We start from the raw sequence: 20,298 nt of genomic DNA on the forward strand, positions 1-20,298 counted from the left end.
CCACTCGCAAGGGTGACTGCACAGGCAGTCACTCACACACGACAGACAGATTGAGCAGCCTACCACGCAAGCGAGAAGGCTGCTGAAAGACAGAAAGGCAATCAACTTTTTCAGAGTTGTTGATTCCGGGAAAGCGGCGAGCCAGCTTTCAGCACGAATGCAAGGAAAATACAATCAACTCGATTCGACTCGCGAAGCTCTTTTCTCTCAACACGCTCAGCTGAACACAGAGGTTCTTACCATACTGTCTTGAGAAGGAGAAAGAGAAATAGCTTCCTTAGTATGACGGTTTTAATCCCTCGGTGGGCGGGACCGAGTGCATCATCCCAGGAAGGGGCCTACCGGCAGCTCTGATATAGACAGCTCAGCGATACCTACCCAATGGGCAGGCATATCCCATACATAATGTCGTTGGTGGTCGTGTTCGAATTGAAAGGGAACCATAGTTACCAACATTCTAATTGAAATAACGTTTGGTCACAGCAAAGCTATACCGTGTAAAGCTAAAGATCCTACACAAATTAAAAAATTGTCTCAAATAAACCATAGAAAATGCAGCATATAAAGTGTATTACACACTTTCTAGCATACATTTACAAGTAAAAATAATATGCACAAAACAAAAAAACATTAGATGGTTGAAAAGAACTAACTTGAGGCAAGGCAGACAGGCCTGCTTTGTGCTGCCGTTGGGACTTCAGCCGTCGATCAGGGAATTGTGCACAATAATCATTGCGTGTTTTCCACTTGGGCCCCATTTTCAAATCAAACAAGTAACTGTCACCGTATATACATATACATATACAGTGCCTATAGAATGTCTACACCCCCTTTCAAAATTGTCACATTTTGTTGCCTTATAGCCTGTTATTAAAATGCATTAAACTAGTTTTTTTTTAATTAATCACACACCAAGTTAAGTGGCCTCCACCTGTGTTAAAGTGCATTTCAAAAGAACTCCAGGACAAAGTTGTTGAAAGGCACAGATCAGGGGATGGGTATAAAAACATATCAAAGGCCTTGAATATCCCTTGGAGCATGGTCAAGACGATTATGAAGAAGTGGAAGGTGTATGGCACCACCAAGACCCTGCCTAGATCAGACCGTCCCTCCAAACTGGTTGACTGAGCAAGAAGGAGACTGATCAGAGAGGCTACCAAGAGGCCAATGGCAACTTTGCAAGAGCTACAGGCTTTTATGGCCAAGACTGGTCAAAGTGTGCATGTGACAACAATATTCCAAGCACTCCATAAATCTGGCCTGTATAGTAGGGTGGCAAGAAGGAAGCCATTACTGAAGAAAGCCCACCTTGAATCCAGTTTGAAGCATGCAAAAAATAACACTCAGGAGATTCAGTAGCCATGTGGCAAAAAGTTTTGTGGTCTGACGAAACTAAAATTGAACTTTTTGGCCAAAATGCAAAGCGTTATGTTTGGCGCAAACCCAACACAGCGCATCACCCAAAGAACACCATCCCTACTGTGAAGCATGGTGGTGGCAGCATCATGTTATGGGGATGTTTCTCATTGTCAGTGACTGGGGGAAAATGAATGGAGCAAAATACAGAGAAGTCCTGAGGAAAACCTGCTGCCCTCTGCAAGAAAGTTGAAACTGGGACGGAAGTTCACCTTTCAGCATGACAACAACCCAAAGCACACAACCAAAGCTACACTGGAGTGGCTAATGAACAAAAAGGTAAATGTCCTTGAGTGGCCCAGTCAGAGCCCTGACCTAAATCCAATCGAAAATTTGTGGCATGACTTGAAGATTTCTGTCCATCAACGCTCCCCAAGTTTTGTAAAGAATAATGGTCGAATATTGCCAAATCTAGGTGTGCATAGTTGGTAGAGACCTAACAGACTCACAGCTGTAATTGCTGCGAAAGGTGCTTCCACCAAGTATTAACTCAGGCGGGTGGAGACTTATCCAATTATGATCTTTCAGTTTTGTATTTTTAATATATAAACTTTTTTCCCCTTAACAGTGTGGAGTATGGTCCGTAGATAAGTGGGAAAAAAAAATCCTCATTTAAATGCATGAAACTCTGACACAACAAAATGTGAAAAAAAGTTCAAGGGGGTGTAGACTTTCTATAGGCACTGTACATACAATAGCAAAAGCTTACCTACCCCTTAACCTGCTAATTTCAAAGTAGCCGTTTTGAATGACAGGCGCTGTAGCTGGCAAATGAAAGTGCACAGTCGGTCTTGATGATTGACTGTCATTTAAACAAATGAGAGCATTCTAGCGCTGCTGCAGCCAACGAGATCTGTCAGGACAGGATAAAATGACTGCCGGTGAAACTACACTAGCATATTAAGGGACCACTGAGTTGACTGACAACAACCCCTAGCCATTCAGAGCGGAACGGAGACAGGACAGACAGCAAGTATAAAAACTACAGACTAGAGATGATTTCATAAATGATTATTTTTGGCAAGAAAAAAAAACAGCGAGTGGTTTTACCGACGTTTATCCTATATAAATTTATTTCAGTCAAACTCATATTTTTTGGGCATTTGACATTTAACGAGCTTAACCAATTAAAATCGAAAAGCAGCAATAATTGACTTATTGTGACCTGGAGAACCAGAATTGTGAACTCCTGTCCTGATAAAGGACCAGGTTAGAACAAGGTCCTAGGTAAGAATGGACAAGAAGATCTGAAGACCTGGTCAAACTAACTGTCTGCACCACTCACACACAAACCAAAAATAAATGGATAAATAACTGGCAGAACTTTTCAATATTATGGATTTCAGATTTAGCGTGACTGCAAAATGCTATTCATAGTGTACTATTTGTAGGGTTATATTCTGCTGGTCTAACTTATCAACAATACATTTTAAGATCACTCAAATACGCAGGCCACCTCCGAATTATATTTTGCACCAGTCACTGCCAGCCATGATGTTTCATTCAGATATAATGTGTATTATTTCAGTTGTCACATCAGACTTCATCCTTAACTATACAGAGCAATACTGACTCCAAATTACTGACTTGTAACCCTACCAATAAGAACAGATATCCACAGAACAGTAGAATGGTTTATCTATTTCAGATATCAGTTGATACATGACATACAAAGAAACATGCAGCTTTATTTCTGTCACCTCTGTTCCACACTGACAAAGAACTTTACCTGATCAGTAATCAGAATGTGCACTCCATGTCTGCCATGCCCACCTTCTAATGTCAGTGCGCTTATGCAGAGATGACTCAAGCGCATGAAAAGGCACATCAATGTGTACTGCAGAATGAGTTATTATGAAGGTCTATGCCCCTCTGTGATAAATATACTGTGGGATCATCATGCACCTCGCCAAGCTGGTAGGAGCTCCATTTGGTTGTGACAGCTGTACATCTCCACGCACCCAGCAAGCAGGAGTGTCAGTGGGTGGAGAAGGTTCCGGTGATCCCCAGGTGAATTCAAACATTCGATCCCATGACCAAGAAGCAGTGAGCTGACTTCCCACTCAGCCACCAACAGCCTGTACTTGTTATTTAGCTGGGCCAACCAATCCTTGCCTGAATCACTAGGAACAGAGCCAGGTGCTAATTAATAATCTCACTTTGCACTACAGTTTTTCAGAAGAGTTTCTTGTGCATGCAATTTAGGGGTTACCACGTGAGTCAGAAAGCAGTGTATACTATTAAACCCCTGTAAAACTTTACCAAAGTAAAATCACATGAAGCATAGTGAAAGCATGGTAAACTATGGGAAAAGCATGGAAAACCTGTATTACTTCTGTGCAAATTTACTATGGTAAACTTTTATAAGGGAACTACCAGCAAAACCATTTTATTTATATTTATTTGGTACATAATACGAGTATTTGCCAACTATTTTCTTTCTTAATAAAAATCAATAGTCAATATACGACACATACAAATAGAACAGCACCAAAGGTTATTTCAAAATACTCCAGATATAAAAGGTTAGAAACATTGTACAAAATACCAGTTTACACGTGGATCAGATTACTGACCATTCAAACAGAGTTAAACAGACAGGTATAACTTGTTTCAACATTGTTTGCTGTCGGCAAGAACTTTACGTAGTCAAGTTAAGAAATTTGTATTGTGAAGAGCTGTTTCTAAATTTATGAATATTGAGCTTTGTACCTTAAAAGGTTAAGTCATGTCTGTAACCTTATTCATAGTAGCAGGAGTTACAGAGTGATGGAGTGAAAAGAAATCTTCAAGGAGTGTGGAAGCGTGTGTACCTGTATTTGAACCTACCACTCAAGTATGTAAACACACTGGTACTGTAAGCTAACAAGGTTTATTTTCTGTACAAAGTCAGCATGACTGTGGGACGCTGTAGCTTTAAGTTTCTGCAGTGGCTTTGGAATACAGACTTATTTTTGATACACCAACAGATGGCATTTTCAGGGAGACAAGGAGGGTGAGGGTGAGGGTGGCGGGGGTTCTTAATAAATTTGTGAGGTATCATGAATAAAAATTTAAAAAAAAAAATGTTAAAGCTGCTGCCGGTGCATTCTGGGGTATGGAGCTTTGTGAGATTCCGAGTGGCACATATGTCTGGTTTTGTCACCATATGCCAGCTTAAGCTATTTACAGTAATAATTAAATGCTAATCATCTTTTAAACCTCCCTAAAATGTTTTGTGGCTCTAATCACCATTTCAAATTGCTCTGCGGCAGAATGAAATATCAACACAGAGAGAAGCAGAGTCTGCTGAGGTGGAAATGCATTTGTAGTAAGAAGAGATGGGAGAACTTGCTGAATGCTGTGATAGATGAATACAAAAATAAAAAAATAAACATTAAAAACGAGGTCAATAAAGAGAAAAGTTAAAGAATTAAAATGTGTAAGAAGCTAATTGTATGGTGCTATCCTGACCAGATGTGGTGTGTGTGTGTGTGTGTGTGTTTGTGTGTGTGTGTGTCTGTGTGTGTGTGTGTGCGTGTGTGTTCAGCTCCCCTCTTTCTTTCAGTCGTCATTAACCCTTTCCCCGTGTGACGGCTTTTGGCTGTCAGGTAACAAATAAAAGACCCACATGATTGAGGGCCTGAGCTGAACTTTAACACTCAAAACCAAAGGAGCAATGCATTATTTTAAACACCTTCTCTCTTTTGCCATTGTACTTCATCCATAATGAAACATCCTCTTGTCATAAGCTTGAGCATACAATGGCGATCAAAATTATGGTCTTGCCAGCCTTGAAACAAAATGACTGAGGGATGGACATATATTTCCCCCTTTATCCCACCCAGACCCCTTACTTACTAATATCTTGGTATCCCTGAAACGCTTAATGTCTCTTGTGCAACATGGCAGGTGCCCCTATTCCTCGCTAAAGTAACGTGAATGTCTATTACACTTACTTTACAGTACATTCTCGTTGATACGAATTTCAAGGGACCAGTAAAAAAATGTGTCATCAGTAATTAGTATTATCAGGAATTAAAGCCAAATGCATCACGCCAGTTTTTATTGAAGTTCTAGTAATAGTGAAATCATTTTTTAATTACAGAACAATTAAATGTATTATAAATGTAAAAGTATTGTGCATTTTGGCTCCCGAGTGGCGCATCCAGTAAAAGCACTCGCTAGAGTGCAGGGTGCGCCCTATAGCCTGGACGTCGCCGGTTCGAGTCCAGGCTATTCCACAGCCGACCGTGGACGGGAGCTCCGAGGGGGCGGCGCTCAATTGGCCGAGCGTCGTCCGGGGGGAGGGAGGGTTAGGTCGGCCAGGGTGTCCTTGGCTCACCGCACACCAGCGACCCCTGTAGTCTGGCTGGGCGCCTGCGGGCTTGCCTGTAAGCTGCCCAGAGCTGCGTTGTCCTCCAACGCTGTAGCTCTGAGGCGGCTGCACGGTGAGTCTGCAGAGTGTAAAGAAGCGGGAGGCTGACAGTACATGCTTCGGAGGACAGCGTGTGTTCATCTTCGCCCCTCCAGAATCAGCGCAGGGGTGGTAGCGGTGAGCTGAGCCTAAAAATAATTGGGCATTTCAAATTGGGGAGAAAGTAATAAAAACTGATTGGCAATGACTAAATTAAAAAAAAAAAAAAAAAGTATTGTGCATTTTATTGAAAATACGGCTGTAAGTGAACTTTTGAAAAGTATACATTGCAAATAAACTGCATTTGAAAGCTGCATGTCTCATTCTGATCACAGGCATTTTTAAACCACAAAAGCAAGGTGTCCTCAATATCAGGGTATTAAACAAATCGGAAACATTGATGACTTTCAGCCACAGTTTGTTGTTCATAAGCCTGTATTATTGTATCCCATTTATTTTTTAGAAAGGTAAAGTATTTGTGGGAATGTTGAAATCTGTAGCAACATCTTTCTTTTTCTTGTATGCAAGGATAGTGCATGTTTTTGCGTTAGTATGATGGCAACTGGAAATGCATCATAGGACCTATAGTCCCCAAACAGCAATAAAATACAGTAGAGAGGCACCAAGATGGATGCAAGGTAATACAATTACCAATATCCATTACACTCAGCTGTTCGAACTAGGGCGTTTAGTTTTATTTACATTTTTCTTCTCTGGGAGGGCTCCAAAATAATTTGCACTAACAGGAAAAAGTTAAGTGTAAGTGAATTCGTATTATAAGATGTAATTTACAATAAGCGATTGAATTTAGCCGGGACCATGTAGAAAATTTGTACCGTCAGGAAATTAGTTTTAACGAGAATTGACTGTATGTGCAAATGTCAGTTATCAATGTCTGGGATGCAGTCGTTGAGCTTGGTTCTGGCCCTGCCTATTTTGGTGATTTAAACCTTTCCTGCACTTGGAGGTCATCCAACAATGATCTCCTAGTTGTTCAGAGAACCTGAATAAAAAGCTATGGTACCAGGCAAGGCATTTCGCTATTGTTCCCTCTTACCTCCGGTATAATATAGTATTTTTAAGTATAGACTTTGTTGGATTTGTAGATGAAAGCAGTAAGGTATCTGCAGAGAGGATGCTACATACAAATCTAAAAATACTTCTGATTTAAACGTATAATCATAAAATCCCTAAGAACATGCCACAGCTTTGTCGGCAATGCCCGAGGGTGTATGCCAACTTGGTAGTGAGACAGACACCCCCCCTCCTCCTCCTCCCAACAGCAGGGCTGAGGACACCAGCAACTAGCAGTACTGTACATGGAAAACAGGCATCTGCTTTCACTGCACGCTGCACACACTTTGTCCAAAAGGAAAAAAAAAAAAAAAAAGTGTTAAAATCTCCACTGAGCCTCTCTCTCCCACTCGTAATCTCCAGCTGGGTCCAAAGTCTCATTTGTTTTGTCGCTAACAAAGAACCTGTTTTCTTTGTTGCATATTTCTCTTTACCCCAAAAAGTGTCTTGGTAGTAGAAAAAGCTCAAAACAAGATACTGTACCGCAGTGGGATAAATGCAGTAGATCATGTAGTCTACTCGTGTGTGGCACTACAGGAGTTTAGAACTTCACTTTATCCAGACAGATCATAACATTAGAAAGTTCAACCTGGTTAGGGATGAAACAAGCATCATTATCACATCATCAATCACTTTATGTGTCACAATTGTTTCTGTAGTGAAAAATAAATCGCTGCTTTTAATCACATAATCATCGATAACAGGGCCGGTGCAAGGATTTTGTACACCAGATTATGATTTTTTTTTTTTTTTAATCATAAAACAACTACATACAATCATCTCTCTGGTTACAAACGGTAGGGACGACTACTGTCAGCTCTACAATGACAATATTTATGATCAATAGATTCTACCACCATGCATGAGCTTAGAGTTATAAATAACAATTGATACAGATTATGCAGGTTACTTCAAACGCGTCATATTTTCATTGTAAATTGCCCTGGATAAGGGAGTCTGCTAAGAAATAATAATAATAATAATAATAATAATAATAATTGTAACTGATCTGTACAGTACCGTATTGCATTCCTTAACTACTATAAAACTGTTATCTAACATGTAGGTTAGTGATCATATAACCGTGCACAGCAAATCCTCTGGTACTTTTTTCTATAGGCAGATCCTTGACCTAAGAATTAAGTTTAAAGATTTGCAGATGTGTTATGAAAATGCTTACATGGCACACAACCGTTCTAATTTCAGTGCCTGGGCACCAATGAAGCAATCTCTTTTCATTGTTGTATAAAGGCAATAATAAGCTGTGGGGAAATCAAATATTTTTTTCTCTGCCTTCAAGCAGTATTGCCAATTTTGCGAATTTCTCGCCAAATCTAGTGACTTTAAGGGCTGAATTCGCGAGATGTGTTGTCAAAAGCAGCTAGCTACAAATCTAGCGATTTCCAGGACAGTCAGCGGAGAATTCCAGAGATAAACAACTACAACTACATAACGTTACATTACCTACCGTAACCCTGGTTCCCTGGAAGAGAAGACGACCACCAACATTAAGTATTGGATATTCCCTGCCCTTGAGGTAGGTAATACTGAGCTCTCTATATCAGAGCTGCCGAAGGCCCCTTCCTGTGATGACGCACTCGGTCCCGCCTACCGAGGGTACAAAACCGTCATTTACCGGAAGATCTCCCTTTTTTTCCGCCCGTTCCTGAAGAGATTTCTGCAGAATCCCTTCCACAACTGGCCCAAACGTATGTCCCGGGGATATAGACGCATCCAGCAGCGCAGCTTTATCTGTGTCAGAGACCCTGGCTTGTGACAGCCATAGCTGTCTACCCGCCACAGTTAAGCCCGCCAGGCTTTGGCCCAGGGCTTGCCCCTGAAGACCGGAGATCTGAAGCAGTATATCGGACAGGAGACGCAGCTCTGAGGCCACCGGCTCCGGGAGCAGGGCCTCGTGCAACACTCCATCCAAATACGCAGTAAGCACACTTGCTGTGTTAGCCAAGAGGGTTGCCTGCGCCTCCGCTGTATACGCTCGCTTTAAATGCGTCTCTGTCACCCTGCACTGAGGGTTAGGACACATCGGGTCTCTAGCGAGCCTCCCCCACCGGCGGGGCCCTCACCAGGGCCGCGATGGTGCAGTCTACCGGGGGAAACCCTGCCAGGCCGAGCTTATATGCGCGCTCCAAGGAGGAGAGCGGTGTAGCCTGCTTGGAGACACTGGGAGCCGAAGCTGGTCTATCCCAGGAGGAGCGTACTTCCTCCACAAAGTCTGGGAAGGCTGGGAAACACTACGGGCGGGGAGCCAGCACCTGCGTCCGGAACATGGAATGGCGCGGCTGTGCTGCCGGTGTCCAGGGAACCTGCAGGAACGCTGCAGCACGTTCCATGAGAGCCGAGACCGAGCTTGACAATGGGGTGGAATTGGCTTCTGACACACACTCAGAGCCGGGTTCCTCCTCTGTAAGGGTGTCCCCCACCTGCATGTCGGAGGAGAACCTAAGGCCGCTGACGACCCCGCCACGTAGGACGCGGAGCTCTCCTTTCTGTCTCTCTCCAGACGAGCCTCTTTCATCCTAGGCTGCAAGGCCTCGCAAATGCTACAAGCCACGTCCCTCTCGAGGGCCATGGTGGCATGCAGGACACCCAATCACCGCACGCAGAGGGTATGATTATCCTCTTGTGGGATGCTGGCGTTACAGGCCGTACATGCATGGAGTCCCGGCATGGGTCTGCTCAAGTGCATAGTTCCCCCCGTTTTTTTTTTTTTTTTTTAATTTATGGGGACTAGTGCGTAACAGACTACGCCTGCACTGTTTACCGCGCGGCACCACGAGGTATGTGCTAGTGGCGCAGTGCCTACGCAACAAGAGCAATGTGCACAGCACTGCTTGCCTTGTCGAACGTTCCAGACGCCTAGCCCCGAGGAAGGGAGCGCGGCTGGGTCACTCGAGAGCGGGGATACGGCCAGGCCTGGCCCAGAGGATGATACTTGTGTAACTCTCAGGAAAAGACAACTCACTCGCGGGTTACTGCATAGACAGCCGCTCACATACGACAGACAGTAAGAGAGCGGCCCCTGCTGAAAGACAGAAAGATAAAAGAACTCTGTCTTTTTTCAAGAGTCGTTGATTCCAGGAAAGCGGCAAGCCAGCTTTCAGCACGAATGCTACGGAAATATAACTGACTCGAATCGACTCGAGGGCTCTTCCTATCAACACGCTCAGTCTAGACACAGAGGTCCTAGCTTACCGTCTTGAGAAGGAAAAAGAGGGAGATCTTCCGGTGAGTGACGGTTTTATACCCTTGGTGGGCGAGACCGAGTGCGTCATCACAGGAAGGGGCCTTCAGCAGCTCTGATATAGAGAGCTCAGTATTACCTACCTCTAGGGCAGGGAATATCCAATACTTAATGTTGGTGGTCGTCTTTGACTTGAAAGGGAACTGTAATTTAGTTTACCCATTTTTTTGGAGAGAGCATTGGTATAGCTTTACCTTAAAAAGCCAGCATGCAAAAAAAATAAGAAAAAAAGAAAAGTGTACGGGAGAGACAAAGGATTTCTAGTCGCAATTAATGGAAGTTAAAACAAGATTTAAGATATTTTTTTCTTTCTGTGATAATTATTTAAACTAATTAATTGTGTAGGCCATGTGATTTCCTGCCTGTATAGCCCTAGTAAAATTTGTCTCCTCTCTTTATTACTGTGACATTAAACTTAACATTTATGTTTTGATTCCTGACCGAAAACAAAAACTGTTGAACACACTGTTCCAGGTCTATGTCCTGGTCTTTAAAACACAGGTTTTCAGTATAGGACTACGTGTAGTAACTTGATAGCACGGTTTCTTCTAGTACACTGCACAAGGAGATTATTATTCATGAGCAAAGGAAGGAAAAAACAAAAAAAAGGGGAAGAAAGAAAAATGCAGCCCAGCCATGGCAGTGTCTGAATAAGGAAGCACCAGAACCAGATCTTTACAATAATGACCTATAGTTAGAGCTGTAGTTTTTTCACAGTAAAATAAAATGTTTTATTTCATGTTGTATAAATAGGTATTTCAAGATATTTCACGATTAAAAATGTTGATTAAAGCAGAAAAGATAGTGTGGTCACATTCAAAATTGACAGTTTTTTCTAGAGTTATTATACAAGAAATGATCTAAATATTTAAATTATTACCTGAAAAACAGTAAATGCTAAATTGCAGAATATTGTAGTTTTTTATGTCCGCCTTCTGAAGACATTCTTTTTTCACCTTCAGTGAATTATCAAACACAATAAAAACACAAAGAAATGTAAAAATAACAACAGGCATGTGAAATGTCCCTTTCTTGTACTGGATCTTTAGCAGAAATACTTATGATCTTTGATGCTCTTTTTTGTTGAAGACATTTTAAAGCAATTGTGCAGCTCTATGAAGTGTAGTTGGTAAATAAGGGAAACATTTGCTGTATTTATTTTTAAGTGATAGAAAATACATTTTTATTTTACACTAATTTACACTATTCTTTCAGAATGGAAACTTTCATAGGGAACTAGCCTTAGCTTTAGTATTTAACACTTTCAGCACTAAAGAGCACTCTGTTATTCACTTTTGTTGTGATTCCTAACCCACCGATCCGGCAGTAACACAACACAGTACAGTTGTTTGGATAAACACACATTATGAAGGGACAGTAGCTTGTCGCTGGACCAAAAAACAGATTCCAAGAAGACGTAATAGATTATTTAAAATACTAAAATTCAGGAACTTAAAAAAGAAACGCCATATAGTCTGCAAGTGTGTAGAGCACTTGGAGACTAAAGTCGACCTCACTTGTTTAACACCCTTGTGTCTGAATTTAGCGTGGAAAAACAGAGCCTCGTTCTCCAATAGTATGTGTTGACACTTGATCAACGATGGATTTGACGTAAAGAATCTGTTTCAACAAGCGACCAATCCTCAGTGTTTCCATCAGGGTAGTTGGTAGTGGAAATAAGCAGCAGAATGGCCTGCTGGGCTAACATGAACAAAGCAACAGTAAACTTAGTTACAGAAGCACCTGTCAACCAAGCCCCCACTATTGGCTCTCTTTTGTCGAATCTGCTATCTTGCCCATAATGACTGAACTTGACATACAAAAGAGGCGAGGGGTGCATCTTTTTTATATTCAGATCTTCTGATCACAAGTGGCGTTGCTTTTTTTTTTTTTTTTAAGAATCAAAATGTATCATTTTTTTCCCTCTTATAACCTGCAGCATTGTGCAAATGAATCCTGATTGGGGGTGTAAATTACTCTTGCAGTCTTTTGTTTCATCAATTCATGACAACAACACAAAGCCATCTGCACACCTCCAGGTGCCTGTGTGTTTGTCTGTGTGCGCAGAGCACGCGTCGTGTTATTTTCTGCTCCTGTTCGTTTGTACGTGTTAGATTGCAAAGCCCTTTGGGGGTTTGGTTCTGTTAGTCTGTTAGAAACAAATACAGAAATAATTTTGAGTACCACAGCAATACAAGAGCTTTAAAGGAAGATTTACCGGCCTCACTCAAAACGGAGAACTAAGCAATCATTATAAGTTAATGTCAGTGACACACATGCTTCGCCATGGCTGTAAATACAAAATTAGCATTATCAGTAGTAAGAAGAAGTAAATTACATTTTTAGATGGCTGTAGCTAATTGTAAGTGGGAAAATTATATAGTCCATATACTTTCTGGTACTGCTACTCTATAACTTGTTTCACTTCGCCTTTCCTCTCCAGACACTTGAGAATGGAACCTCTTAGATTTTCACTAGTTTATTTAGTTTTTTTGGTCACTTCTATATAACCTACAGCCTTGTCCTAGGGCAGATTGCTAGAGATTGCATTTTAGCTCAATGCTAATGGGAGATACTGAAATTGAAGAAGGAATCTATGAAAAAGACCTTGGAGTTTATGTTGATTCAGAAATGTCTTCATCTAGACGATGTGTGGAAGATCTTAAAAAGCCAACAAGATGCTTGGATATATTGTGAAAAGTGTTGAATTTAAATCAAGGGAAGTAATGTTAAAACTTTACAATGCATTAGTAAGACCTCATCTAGAATATTGTGTTCAGTTCTGGTCACCTCGTTACAAAAAGGATATTGCTGCTCTAGAAAGTGTGAAAAGAAGAGCAAAGAAGAGTGACCAGAAATTATCCCGGGTTTAAAAAGGCATGTTGTATGCAAACAGGCTAAAATAACTGAATCTATCCAGTCTTGAACAAAGACGACAACGCAGTGATCTGATTCAAGCATTCAAAATTCTAAAAGGTATAGAAAATGTCGACCCAAGGGACTTTTTTGACCTGAAAAAAAGAAACAAGGACCAGGGGTCACAAATGGAGATTAGATAAATTGTGAGGGTCTGGAACCAACTCCCCAGTAATGTTGTTGAAGCTGACACCCTGGGATCCTTCAAGAAGCTGCTTGATGAGATTCTGGGATCAATAAGCTACTAACAACCAAACGAGCAAGAAGGGCTGAATGGCCTCCTCTCGTTTGTAAACTTTCTTATGTTCTTTGTGTTGTAAACGGTGCTACAAATCGTACTGTATTTGTAGTTGTACGGTATTGCCTGGTCAACCATCTCCGGTGGGGAGTGGAATGTTTAACCGTATAGTTTAACATTGGCCAACAGCTTGTGCAGGTAGAGCAACGGTGAAGAAGAGAAGGGGGCAGCGGAGAGATTAATCACCTGGCAGCTGAATTTGTTTTGCAGTTCTTTTCCTCGTTCCACTAAGAAACAGCGTGAGGTTGAATGCTGGCACACGGAAGTGGCAGGGGAATTCATATACAGTTTCAAAGGTGGTGTTTACAATGTGATTTATCAACCAGAAGGGGGAAGGGGGAGTGATTAATATACATTTGAAAAAAAAAGAATAAAAGAAATAGGACTTCAAATTCATTTATTTGATTAAAAGGCCATTTTTTTTACATTAGAAAACACCCCCCACCCCCTTTTATAAATGTTATGGGTTGTGAAGTGAGATCACTGGAATCTACACCTTGAAAAAAAATCTATTTTCACCTGCCATTGATATAGATCTATAGCTGGGGTCAAAAGTTTTGCATCACCTAGAATTTTAGGACTGAGGCATAATTAAATTATTTTTACATATGAACATAATTTAGATATTTTATTTAACATTTTAACGTTTTATCATAACTACAAAATATAGCTTGAAAGTCTACCGGAAGCCATAATACTAGTACAATATTTCATGTTAGATACTGTATCATGCTCTGTAGTTTGTGGAGTTAAACTGAACCCCTGCAACCTTTTAGGTCTGCAGTGCAATTATTTTACTGTTTGACTCGGAAATGTAACAGCATTCCGCCTATCCCTTGCCAGAGGCACATTTTTTTCGTAAATGTATTTGAATAACGTAGACACAGCCACTTGAAGAGTCAACGAGATGTATTCTGAAAGATTAATCATGTCTGACCTGAAGCCATTTTTAAATTGCGGGGCCCATTTGCAAAATGTTTTTGTCAATGTACCAACAACCAACAACCAGTAAAATTCAAGTTTTTCCTTTCTTGTTTATACAGAACGTTTGTATGAGTAACCCTTAGACCTCTAAACATAAGGAATGGATGTATGTGTGTTCAATACTATACTAACCACATCTAGATATAACATCTATTCCTGTTGGACTGCTTTAAAAGGAGAGCAGGATCAGGAAGATCTCCCCCTCCAAGATACTTCAGAAAGGAATTCAGATGGCATCCAACTCAATGTCCTAACTAGCAAAATCCAGAGAAGGCAGTTTGGTCTAGTGGTTAAAGGAGAATATTAGGACCAAGGTTAAATGACTAGTTAAAAACAAGGCAGTATACATACAACTTATGAAATTATTTGTTAGGTACAAACGCAAGGTTTTGTATCACTGGGAAACAAAAATCACATGGCTATGCAAGTTCAAAATATATTCAAGATTTCCACCATAATCACTTTGGTTTTATTTCTGTAGTCTTTGTCCAACTGAAGCCCGTTTTATTGTCATGCAGACTGGCTGCTTGTGGTCTACCGGTAATGGAGCAGCACTCTGGTTTGCAATTCCTTATCAATAAGAAAGCAATAGGTGGCAGTCAGGAGTGTGGTTAGAGCTGTAACCAGAGCCACACACCAATTGACTTATTCAGAAATGCATCTGGCAGTGTCTGCAAAACAAGTTCAATTCATATGAATGTCACTTACAGCAGACTGAGCCAAAGACATGCTGAGGGGAGGGAGAGTCATCTTTGTGGAAGTACTTAAATGCTTTGACCTAGCTGACCGCTGCCTGTTTTAGAGCAAGATGTTATCCAGGCCAGGTGTGAAGGATAAAGCCCAGTGCAGGACTGAATCCTGTTTACTCTGTGTGAAGCTGTACCACAAGTCTATGCAGGTTTCCCTTCTAAACTACATGCTTATCAACAATAACAATACTTAAACAAAAAAAAAACAAAAAAAAAAACACATCCATAGTGCTTTTCATTACATGAGAGTAGCTGTTATTTACTTCATGCTAATATTGGACTAGGCTTTCACCATTATGTATAATATATGAGCTTTCAGCACCTTTTCTCCGCCAGGTAACAGGGATTTCCTTTTGGCCCAGTGTTGATGGCTGAAGTGTAATGCTGGCTCCAGGGATCAGCTATTTGTAGCCTCCCTGGTGCATCAGCATTTATCTTTTTTGCACCCCCCCCCCCACCCCAAATTTGTCAGAGTATTTAGCCACTTTACACAACCTACAGATCTGAAACATTTGCACCCGAGGCTACATTCATTGACTTTTGTAATAGGAAAGTGAAAAAAAAAAAACATTTTGGGAAATAAAAGGGGGCTACAGTATCATCTTGAAGCCCCCAACAGTGTTGCAGTTACTCATGTGGCCCATTCACATGTATTTTTTTTATTGCATTACTTTACCTCTGACATCTGAGGGAAGAGGCTGATGGAGAGGGGCAGAGCAAGTCCAAAGGCGGCGAGGCACACAAGGCTGTGGACCGGGAGGACCAGCCTCCTCCGTACCTGGAGCAGAGGCAGCCTGGAACACAACAGCAACAAAATAAAAACCAAATGCTGACCGCCAGCTTTGTGCATCCCTGTTGGCTCTAATTTTGGACTACCTAATGTTGTGACAAACCAGTCTGAGATTATTTTCCCCAGCCCTTTAAAGGCTTGTTTCCTGTCATTAACTAACCAGCTGCTTCATATGTTGAATGGTGATTGGTGTAAAAGATTTCCTAAAAGTAAGGCATGGAAACTGTGAACTTTCTGTAATCTAAAGTAGCACCCAATATTGGCTTTTAAAAATTAAATACATGTGCTATAACTTACAAAATATTTCTTTTCAAAACTGTGTAGCTAAGGGGAGTTTAAAACAATGACCATTTTAACTGAAATTGAACAGAGATCCAGCCAAGCTATGACTGGTGTAATAAAATTCCCCCCCACCCCCATTGCAAAAGGCCAGTGTTCAGATACACCTCACCACTCTTCCTAACCCCTCCTTTTTAATTCTAAAAATAGTCCATCCCTAATTACTGCCCACTTGTGCCCAGTGATCCTCCTGCCAAAGAGTGGCCTGCTTGCCTCTAATCACCAGCACAGCGTGGAGTGTGAGCTCTCAGCGTGCTTTAAACCAGGCCCGGGTCTGCCTGCCATGCTTCAACAGCCTAATTAAGAAGAGTTATGTCTTGATTAAGAAGCTAATTAACACATGGGGTGTAATATATTAATTGGGAGCTAGTTTTTCAAAAGCAGAAGAAAAACACTTTGATAAAAAGGTTAGATATGATATGGCTCTTTATCCCCAAGAAAAGTCCAGTTTTACATGGTTCTCTGACAGGAATGGAGAAATGATAGTATTAAAATACCCTGGCTTGTGTCAGCTGTAGATGGGCCAACAGATAACCAATGTGAACTGCAAATAGGTTGACAGGCTGATTTTAGACGTTTTTTACTCCAGTGCACAATTGGGTTCACTTTTACCAAATGACAAAAAAAACTGCTGCACTGCAAAAATAATTAAACAGCCAATACCAAAACATGCTGCCTAAATAATTAATAATCAACATGGATCCTAGGAATTCGTTTGCTGCGGAATACAGAAAAACACAGATTTTCAATGTTGTCAGAGAATTTTTAGTTTTACACTTGAGGGGGGGCAAAAAGCAAGCAAGGCTTTTTTTGTTTGTTTGATAACCAAATCAATACACTTATCATATATAATCATTGACATTCTGGTGTACAGAGGTCAAGGTTGAACGAGGCACACTGTCAATGTCACTGTCATGTTGAAACGTAGCTGCAGTTTACTTCAGCATCCATTGCTTTGTTACTAATGAACACGCTGTTTAAAGATGCTGAAAGCGATAAAAATCAACCCTAAAGATCGGGTCAATGAGTTTGGCAATAGCCATCCAGGTGACTAAGACTAAACTAATATGAAAACTATTTTTAGTTTGTTATTATTACTACACAGACATATTTGTAATGTTTAAAGTAAAATCGTAAGTTTGTTTATATTATTATTGATTGATAGACCTGGTGATCTTATAATTTCCTTCAAATTTGAGAGTGTACCAATAAATACTTCCTGTGTTAACTGTTATTCAATAGTACTTTGTATCTTATAATGTGATGGGGGACTCCATTTTTGCCTTTTTTTTGAATTGCGGAATAATGCAGATTTTTTTTTTTTTAATTGGAGGATTTTTTTTTCTTTTCTTTTTTTTTTTAATGTGGAAAACTAAGATCCCTGATAATCAACACCTACAAACAAAAACAACAACACCAACACCAACTTTGGACTTTTAAAGCGCTTTGTGTGTCAGTGCACCTCAAAGCACCATACATAAGGCCAATTTACAATACATTTTACAATATATATTTACAATGCAGCTCTGAAATATAGGCATGAGCAAGACCAAATGAGGTTTTTAAAAGGAACCTTGTATCACACTGGAAGCCAGTGAAGAGATTTTTTATCAGATTCACAAAACTTTAAAGACTGTTTTAATGAGTGTTAAGGGCAACAGTGTGGAGTAGTGGTTAGGGCTCTGCACTCTTGACTGGAGGGTCTTGGGTTCAGTCCCAGGCAGAGGACATTACTGCTGTACCCTTGAGCAAGGTACTTTACCTAGATTGCTCCAGTAAAAACCCAACTGTATAAATGGGTAATTGTATGTAAAAATAATGTGTAAAAAATAATGTAATTGTATGTAAAAAATAATGTGACATCTTGTAACAATTGTAAGTCACCCTGGATACGGGCGTCTGCTAAGAAATAATTAATAATATTAACATTATCGTTGGTTAAACAGTGCTTTGGGAAATGAGCATAAACACATTTTTAACTTCAATTAAAAATGGGCTTAAAAAAAAAAAGTCCCCACATTTTTGTAAAGGCACTGATGATGAAAACTACCTAATATGATAAAAAAAAAAAGTAATATGCATTTTTTTTAGAGCCACATATTGATTCTCAGTGGATACATCCTTTTAAAATACTACTACTACTCATAATAATAATAAAAATCATAATAATAATAATAATAATATGGCAGCTCACACTGATATCTGAGCCCGACTCACTGAATGTTGATGTTGATGATATGGTTTGGCTGCAATGAATGGCTTTGCCAGTCTCTCCCTGGCTCTGCTATGCACAATATATGGACCTTCCCAGCAGGACAACCGGGCTGCTGTAATTAGCACAGACCATCTCTCACCACTCTAATCCATCTTTGAGGGTAAACACATGAGTCATGCTCCATTGAAAGCAATTGAGAGCGAATGGGCCGGGGAAATGAGTGTGCTGTAGTCACCTGAAACGACATTCCCAGCCTGCAGTGCCCAGTTTCATTTGTTAGGATCCAGAGAGGGATGTATTTTCACACTTCTGGGTCCTAAATCCTATTTTCCCAAAAGGCATCAATTTTACAAAATGAGAACAAAGTACTTTACAGTTTAATTTAGAGGCTTAAATTTGAATACTTACCATGTTACGCTAAATAAAAAACAAGTATGTCAATAACATACATCAACTGCCACGTAAATTCAAAATGAGAGATCAATAACCATAACAACGATAATTCCAATTTTCATTACAATTGTACAAGCGCTTTTCCAGATTTATGAAAACTCTCTAAAGTGTGACTTACATATTTATTGTAAAACTGCCCCCCATCACAATACCTTAATAACAAAGGTGAGACACTTCTGTATAGATGAAAGTGCACCAATCACATGCATTTCTTCCCTTTGATATAGCAACTTATAAATTATATTCTACCCCTGTTTAATATTGTTTGCTTGAAACAATATCTCCATGTTAGTAAATGTGTCATTATGTGTATAACACCAGTATGTTCCTACAGTAAATACAAGAGTGACAACTCTAGAAAGCTGAAGCTCATATTAAATTAAATAAAAATGAAAATAGGAGCAGGTGGTTATCTTGTGACAGTAATTTCAGAATCAAATAATTTAACTCTCATTGTAAAACCGGTATACAGTATGTTGTGTGTGGAGGTGCATGTGCTTCCCCTACAATATTATAAAGAAAAGAGTGGTTCTAAAAAACGGTCAAAAACAAGTGATGTCTGGTACGTACTTCTCCAGAAACGACATGATGATGGGAGGCAACACCAGGATAGGCATGGGAAGGACGACTCGAGTCAGAGCTGTCTCCATTAGTGCCTGAAGATAAAACAAACGGGAAAAGAGAGGACCCATAAAACAATCCAATATAAACGTTTGTTTATATCTAAATGCTCCTTCTCTATCAAATAATTTGTCGTCATGGCATTAGTTTTCATTACTATGCTGGACACCCAAGTCTATCTGCAGACTAAACCTGATACTTTGGCCGTTTGGCTGTTTCTGTACTTAATAACTGCCTGACTGAAATTAACACAAGGATGCATCAGAATTTTCTGCAATTATTAGCAAATCTTAGCAACACAAATGTCATGCTATTGGGTTCTTCGCACCAGCTGTGTAAAGTTGCTAGTTTTAGTTTGGTCATCGAAGGGCTTGAGATTAGTCCTACATCTGAAGTTAAAAATCTCAGTGTTAAATTTAACTCTGCGTTGTCTTTTGAGGCCCATGCTAGAAATATCTGTAAAATATATTTTTTTCATCTACGAAATATCGCTCGCCTTAGATCATCTTTGTCAATGTTTGATGCAGAGAAACTGTACATGCCTTCATTTCATTGAGAATTGACTACTGTAATGCCTTCTTTGCTGGTGTTTCAACTACTGTTCTTAATAGGTTGCAATACATTCAAAATTTTGCTGCTCTAGTTTTAACAAGAAAAAGAAAGCATGACCATTTAACACCAGTTTTAGCATCTCTCCATTGGTTACCAGTTAAATATAGAATTGACTAAGATCTTGCTGCTGACCTTCAAGGCCTTGAATAGCCTGGGTCCATTTTACACCAAGG

General features: G+C 40.2%; 1 protein-coding gene across 3 annotated transcripts in view; it reads right to left on the reverse strand.

Moving 5' to 3' along the window:
* LOC117408890 (sideroflexin-5-like) overlaps positions 1-20,298 on the reverse strand; it is a 62,711-nt gene that overhangs the window by 5,153 nt on the left and 37,260 nt on the right. For 2 of the 3 annotated variants that reach the window (XM_059003856.1, XM_059003864.1), the window contains exons 12-13: positions 19,463-19,548; positions 15,772-15,889 (exon numbers count right to left, since the gene is read on the reverse strand). In XM_059003856.1, coding sequence (XP_058859839.1) covers positions 15,772-15,889; positions 19,463-19,548 — 204 coding nt within the window. The remainder of the gene's footprint in view (positions 1-15,771; positions 15,890-19,462; positions 19,549-20,298) is intronic. The other variant, XM_059003870.1, reaches the window with a different exon arrangement.

Source organism: Acipenser ruthenus, chromosome 2 (assembly GCF_902713425.1).
Source record: "Acipenser ruthenus chromosome 2, fAciRut3.2 maternal haplotype, whole genome shotgun sequence".
In the NCBI taxonomy this organism is placed as follows: domain Eukaryota; kingdom Metazoa; phylum Chordata; class Actinopteri; order Acipenseriformes; family Acipenseridae; genus Acipenser; species Acipenser ruthenus.